The sequence below is a fragment of the Chiloscyllium plagiosum genome, unplaced genomic scaffold (genome assembly GCF_037043375.1).
Source record: "Chiloscyllium plagiosum isolate Xiang-an unplaced genomic scaffold, Cpla_swu_hap1 HiC_scaffold_52, whole genome shotgun sequence".
Lineage (NCBI taxonomy): Eukaryota > Metazoa > Chordata > Chondrichthyes > Orectolobiformes > Hemiscylliidae > Chiloscyllium > Chiloscyllium plagiosum.
In genome coordinates, this window is record NW_028270190.1 from 23,581,044 (window position 1) to 23,588,290 (window position 7,247).

At 44.3% G+C, this 7,247-nt stretch overlaps 1 protein-coding gene across 1 annotated transcript; it reads left to right on the forward strand.

Annotated features, from left to right (window-relative positions):
• The first annotated feature begins 1,271 nt into the window (after positions 1 to 1,271).
• On the forward strand, positions 1,272 to 2,998 carry LOC148134881 (uncharacterized). Its single transcript, XM_087985410.1, has 2 exons — positions 1,272 to 1,369; positions 2,365 to 2,998. Exons 1-2 carry the CDS (start codon positions 1,272 to 1,274, stop codon positions 2,996 to 2,998), a joined length of 732 nt encoding a protein of 243 aa, XP_087841536.1.
• The last annotated feature ends 4,249 nt before the right edge of the window (positions 2,999 to 7,247 follow it).

Sequence of the window (7,247 nt, forward strand, 5' to 3'; positions counted from 1 at the left end):
TCCTTCCTATCGGAAAAATGTTGTGAAACGTGAAAGGATTCAGAAAAGATTGACAAAGCTGTTCCCAGGGTTGGAGGGTTTGAGCTTTCGGGAGATGCTGAACAGGCTGGGGCTGTTTTCTCTGGAGTTTCTGAGGTTGAGGGGTGACCTTTTAGATGTTCACAAAATTATGAGGGGCATGGATAGGATAAGTAGACAAATTCATATCCCTGGGGTGGGGGGAGTCCAGATCTAGAGGTATAGGGTGAGAGGGGAAGATATGAAAGAGAGCTAAGGGGCAACTTTATTCACACTAAGGATGGTACCAGTATGGAATGAGCTACCAAAGGAAGTTCTGGAGGCTAGTACAACTGCAACATTTAAAATGTGTCTGGATAGATATACGAATAGGAAGGGTTTGGAGGGATATGTGCTGGGTGCTGGCAGGTGGAACTAGGTTGGGTGGGATATCTGGTCAACATGTACCAGTTAGACAGAATGTTCAGTTTCCGTGCTTACATCTCCATGACTCTCTGACGTCCCATTCCAGCTGACTCTTCCTGAAGCTCTCATTCTGTCTCTCTTGCTCTCTCCCCGTCTCTATCTATTGGGGCATCGAGTAGGGCATCAGTCAAAGGACACTAGCATGAAGCTAAAGTGAGTTATCAAGAAAGCTAGTGGCATTCTGTGATTCATTGCAGGAGGATTTGTACAAATCAACAATGTTCTGCTCTCTGTCACATTACCCTGGTTCTCTCTTTAAACCTCTCACTAATCGCAGAGTTTACTACAACACTGGGACAGGGAAATAAAGTAAATCAACATTGACTTTCCTTTGCAAACTGTTGAAATGTGAATTGTTGTCTTTTACGATGTGTCCAATATAATGGGCATTGTTCTGATTAACTCGTCTCAAACTTGGCCCACTGACATTGCACAGAGAATGTTTCACCCTAAGTCCGTCCCTTAACTCACACCCTGACTTTACCCCTTTTAGTTTCCTCCGAGCAGGTAAGCACCGGGTGTTTGATTCTGGGAGAGGACATTTTGCCTTCCAATCTTCACCTGCAAATCGTACCCATGGGAGATAATCAGAACTTCTGCTTAATTACTGGGCAAGCACCACCTAGGACGATCGACAGACATTTTCTGTTTGCCCACATGTGCGTCCCTGCATATCTTTCACGCTCTTGCCAATGTAGAAAGAATTGATCAAGTTTTTTTTTCATACTTTTCAGATTTTTTCTGTGTTTTCCCTACAGTACGGTTAAAGGGTGTTGACAAATCTCAAAATGTGGACACTCTGCCTGTTCCTGTTGGTGCTGCTCACAATCCCCATGTCAGATGCGGCTGTACTGGATAACCGTGCCTTGATTGGCATTGTCAATCGGTAAGTGTCAGTGAAACAGATCTTACCTGACCATCTCTGTAAGCTGGGGGCTGTGCTCAATCTGAGGTCAAGTCAGAGCCTGGTTGCCTGGAGAAGGCTGGTAAGAAATGGTGAGGACACGGCAGGTATAGGCAGTGCTCTGGAGCTGTGGAAAATAAGTCTGAACCCATTAACTAGGACTCTCAGTACTCCCAGAGGAAGGAATTTCCAGGGAAACTATTACGAGATTTCCCGGGGTCATATCTCTAACAGTGAAATCGATAGCACCCGCTGACCCCGAAATAAAGGACAGAGTGAAATACATCGGAGTGAGCTTTGAAGCGAAAGTCCAAACCCCCCACACAGGCAACATTTTAATGTTTACTGAATCATCTCATTCACCTCTCAGTTTCCCTTTGTCGCCCTCTGCCTCCTTTGCTATTATTCCCATTTCCTGTCAGTCTGCAAGTCTTTTATTCTGTTTGTGTCTGTATGCCCCAAACATTTTTCCGGTTAACAATTCTCCCAGGATTCTCCCTACCTCCAGCTCCCACTGATTGCACCTATAGCTCTCATTCTCTCTCTCTCTCTTTCTCTCTCCCCGTCTCTATTTATTTCTAACCACCCCGTGTATCATGCGGCATAAAGTAGTGCATCAGTCAAAGTAACTTAAAATGAATTTATAGCGAATTATCAAGAAGGCTTGTGGCATTCTCTGATTCATTGCAGGAGGATTTGTACAAAAATAAGTAACATTGTTCTGCTCGCTGTCAATTACCCTGATTTCTCTTTAATCCCAGAATTTACTACAACAGTGGGACAGGGATATAAAGTAAATCAACATTGACCTTCCCATGCAAGAACTTGAAATGTGAATTGCAGGGTTTCACGTTTTCTTTAATATGATGAGCATTGTTCCAAGTAACTCATCTCAAACTGGTCGCACTGACACTGCAAACAGAATGTTTTACCCAAAGACTGTTCCTTGATTGATATCCTGACTTTACCTCTTTCAGTTTCTGCACAGAAGCTGGGCACCAGGTGACCTATTATAGGAGAAAATACTTTGCCTTCCAGTTGGCTTTAACTGCTTCCCAAAACACAAAGACCAACAGACATGTAGACTTGAACCCCGGCAGACCAATACATCCTGTCATTACCTACGATGTGAACGTATTCTTGAACTACCCAGGTGGAAATTACCTCGCTGTCTTCCTGAACAGCGGCAGTCGTTGCCCAGAAAGTAAATTGCTGAACCCCACACAGATCAACGGGAACCGCACAGCGGCTCAGCTTTTACAAACTCTGCTGAATAACAGAACCCAGCACAATAACCAGCCAGTGGGCTGTATCATTCTCTACACCACCTACAGCCCATGTCTCGATCACTGTTTCAGTAACAGGGGGAATTGTGAAATCATCCCTGACTTGCAAAGTTCCCCATTTCGGGACATATGGACTGAACCAGTCATTCACAAGTATTTTGTCTTCAGTAAAATATTTGCACATGATGCAGATCAGAGCCGACACCAGGAAATCCGGGAAAAGTTGGCTGCAGTGGAGAATACCGCGTTTCATGTCAGAAGGTGTGATGGAAAAGGCCTATTCATAAGTAGAGAATGCTCCGCACCAGAATACTGCATTGAATAGGCTCCAAGAATTGATTAAACATAATAAGGGATCTGGGAATTTCTGTAAAGGGGTGCCGTGCCTGTTCAAATGCATCTATCACATTTCAAATCAGTATAATAATCTGAATTTACTAACTTACACTGATATCCTTTCTGCTTGTCATTCAATGAATCAGACCAGATGTGATCAGAGATAAAAAGTCAAATATCCACTCAATAAATTCAAGAAACCCTCACAGTCAAAATCAATTGCATTCACAATGTCTTTTTCCTGTCCATCAACACATCTGCAAACTCTGGCCCCAGGTTTTCAGTGTCAGTCTTATTCTAAGCAGTCTTATTCCTGATGAAGGGCTCCTGCCCGAAACGTCCATTTTCCTTCACCTTGGATGCTGCCTGACCTGCTGTGCTTTTTCAGCACCACTCTAATCTTGATTCGAATCTCCAGCATCTGCAGTCCTCATTTTCGCCTTATTGAAACCCTGCTGATCACTGCAGACAGAGATGCTTGACAACAATACTTGAAAGCGATCAGAATCCATTTCCCAGGGTGTTGCCAGGGTTACGGGGTTTGATCGATAGGGAGAGGCTGAATAGACTGTACTCCATGTGATCTAACCTTGCGAGCCAGCCTACCATGAGGAACCCTGTCGAACTCCTAACGGAAATTCATCTGGTCCCCATCCATCCATCCATTAAAATACATTTGAATGGGTACATGGATATGAAGGGTTTTAACGAATATTGGCCAAATGCTGGAAATGGGCCTAGATTTATTTAGGATACCTGCAAGGCTGTTTCAATGCTGTATATCTCTATAACTCTCTGAAAGTGACTCTAATGCGAAGGTTATGCAGTAACATTCAAACCCAGTGGTGGAGTTGGATGTGAAATACTTGCACTGAAGTTGGTGTCCTTCTTCAAGTCCCCCTTTATTTACACATTAGGAGCCCTTCCCTTTATCACTGTCTCATTCAGAGACCACATCTCTGACACTGACCCTTCTTATCTGTCAGCCAGATAAACAGCCCCAATCAGCGAACTCATATTCTATGAGATCCAGCTGGCTGTCCTGGTGTCAACGGCTGCAGTATGTCCCCTGGAAATAAAGCACACACTAAAGAGAAACAATTACATAACCGCGGTAAAGGAAGGGATAAGGCCATGCTGGGGAGGGAAAGGGAGCTACACATTTGGGGTGACTCAGAGAGTGGAAAAAAATCGAATGGGAAGGATACCAGTAAAGAATGAGTAAAGCAGACTTAATCACCTGAATGAAGCATTTCATTTAACCAAATCATTTAAGAGTTTGGGTGCAGCATGTCTTCAGTTTCCCCTTAATAGATCTGCAGTTTTTGCATCATTTCCAAATGTTCTCTCTCCAATATTGTACTGTTGGAATGGTTTGAACAGCAGAAATATCATTTCTTTGCACAGCTGTATTCAGTGAAATGAGTCGCATGTATAACTACACGTGATATTTCTGCTTTGGATTTATGCATATAAAATAAAGTTAATTCCACCATTGGACAGCAATCTGCTTGCAGATGTATGATTTCTGTTTTGTGAAGAAATATGAACGAGCTGGAGAAGTAATGGCAGTGCCCATGGTGGGGATTGTCCAACATTGCAGTTGGAAGATGGGGTCATGGAGAGGGTTGGGGTTCACAGGAACTATTCAGGAGGGAAAGGGACAGTTGGTGGACATTGTAGCACCAAGGCAGTGAGGAGAATGACATTCTGCTCCTTTGTCAAAGGCAGGGGCTAAATAGAAAAGGACACAAAGGATTGACTCACAGGAAGTAAGGATCAGGCTAGGCTGACTGTGAAACAGGCAACAGACACTGGTAGGAGGGTGAACAATACAGGGTTACTGTGAACCTGTTGCCAGTCAAGATATAGTGACTGGGCCAAACATCAACTAAGCCTGGAGGACCGTCACCTCAGTGAACGATGCTTTTTGGTCTGCCTGAAACTTGTTGTTCTTCCAGAGCGAGGAGTTGACCCTGACTGAGTGTTGCAGACTGACACATTTCAAGGTCCAGGACTACGTGCTGAGGGATGGACGAGAACTTGGGGCAGCTGCTGCCACGATGCAGTGGGGAAGACCACTATCTCAGGTCTTCCTGCTGAGGGGAAATGGGGGTTTGCTCAGTTATCAGACCCTCCCAGTGATTCCCGTAGGTATAATTTTGTGCGTGTAAGAGAGCGTTTTTGGTTCAAGTCATTTCGAATGTATTGTTTGTTTACTTGAACAGAATATTCTTTATTGTAATATCCTTTATTGTCACATGACATGCAACTGTAAAGGGCCAAACTGCATTTGTGACTATATGTATACAGAAACATATTTCTGATGAATTAAAATATAATTTTGAAACTTTAAGAAAAGCCATGCTCAGTGTTAGACTGTTCACAATCGCCATGTAGTAACTGGGTGGTGTGCAGATGAGGCTAGACTCTCAATGAGACGGTTTACCATCACCATATTGTAACTGGGTGGTGCATTAATCAGGCTAATTTCACTGAGAGACTGTTTCACACTGATATTATACTGACTGTGTAAATGAGGCCACACTCAGTGTGAGACTGTCTGCAGGCACTGTATAGTGACACAAAGGTGCGTAAATGAGGTCACACTCAGTGTGAGACTGTTTCCAGACACTGTGCAGATACTGGGAGGTCTGCAGTTCAGGTCAGAATCACCGTGAGATTCTGTAACGTCAGCGTATAGATACTGGGACGCGAGTAGACCAGGCCAGATTCACTGTGAGACTCTTTACAGTCATTGTACAGTTGCTGGGAGCTGTTCACATCAGGCCAGACTCTTTCCAGTCAGTGTTTAGTTATGGGAGCTGTGCAGGTCAGCGCAGAATTACTGTGAGACTCATTACACTCAGTGAACAGTTACTGGGAGTTGTGGAGATCACGCGAGCCTCAGTGTGAGACAAAAACAAAAATTGCTGTAAAACCTCAGCATGTCTGGAAGCGTCTGTGAAGAAAAATCTGAGTTAACATTTCACGTCGGCCGACACTTCAACTCTACACCTCACTGTGGGAACAGTGTGCTCGTATTTATTGGGGTTTTTGTACATGAGGCCAGTGTGCAGTGAATGTATGGTTACTGGGAGGTGTGTAGATGACGACAGGCTCTCTATGAGGCTTATTGCAGTGACTGTATGGTTACTGGGAGGTATGTAGTTGAGGACAAAAGGATAACCACAGAGAGAATAGGGCCCCTCAAAGATCAGCAAAGCGGCCTTTGTGTGGAGCCACAGAAAATGGAGGAGATACTAAATGAATATTTTGCCTCAGTATTTATTGTGGAAAAGGATATGGAAGATGGAGACTGTAGGGAAATAAATGGTGGCATTTGCAGAATGTCCACATTAAACATGAGGAAGTGCTGGTTGTCTTTAAATGGGTAAACGTGGATAAATCTCCAGGACCTGATCAGGTGTACCTTAGAACTCGGTGGGAAGCAAGGGAAGTGATTACTGGCCTCTTGCTGAGATATTTGTATCATCGATAGCCACAGGTGAGGTGCCGGAAGACTGGAGGTTGGCTAACATGATGCCACTGTTTAAGAAGAGTGGGAAGGACAAGCCAGGGAACTACAGACCAGTAAGCCAGTCGTTGGTGTTGGGCAAGATGTTGGAGAGAATCCTGATGGACATGATGTACATATATTTGGAAAGGCAAGGACTGCTTAGAGATAGTCAACATGGCCTTGTGTGTGGGAAATCATGCCTCACAAGTTTGATTGAGTTTTTTGAGGAAGTAACAAAGAGGATTGATAAGGGCAGAGCGATAGATGTGATCTATGTGGACTTCAGTTAGGCGTTCGACAAGGTTCCCCATGGGAGATTGATTAGCAAGGTTAGATCTCATAGAATACAGGGAGAACGAGCCTTTTTGATACAGAACTGGCTCAAAAGTAGAAGACAGAGGGTGGTGGTGGAGGGTTGTTTTTCAGACTGGAGCCCTGCGAACAGTGGAGTGCCACAAGGATCAGTGCTGGGTCCTCTACTTTTTGTCATTTCAAGAAGGCGTTTGGTATGCTTTCCCTTATTGGTCAGAGTGTTGAGTACAGGGCTTGGGAGGTCATGTTGCGGCTGTACAGGACATTGGTTGGGCCACTGTTGGAATATTGCGTGCAATTCTGGTCTCCTTCCTATCGGGGAGATGTTGTGTAACTTGAAAGGTCAAAAAAGATTTACAAGAATGTTGCCAGGGTTGGAGGATTTGAGCTATACGGAGAGGCTGAA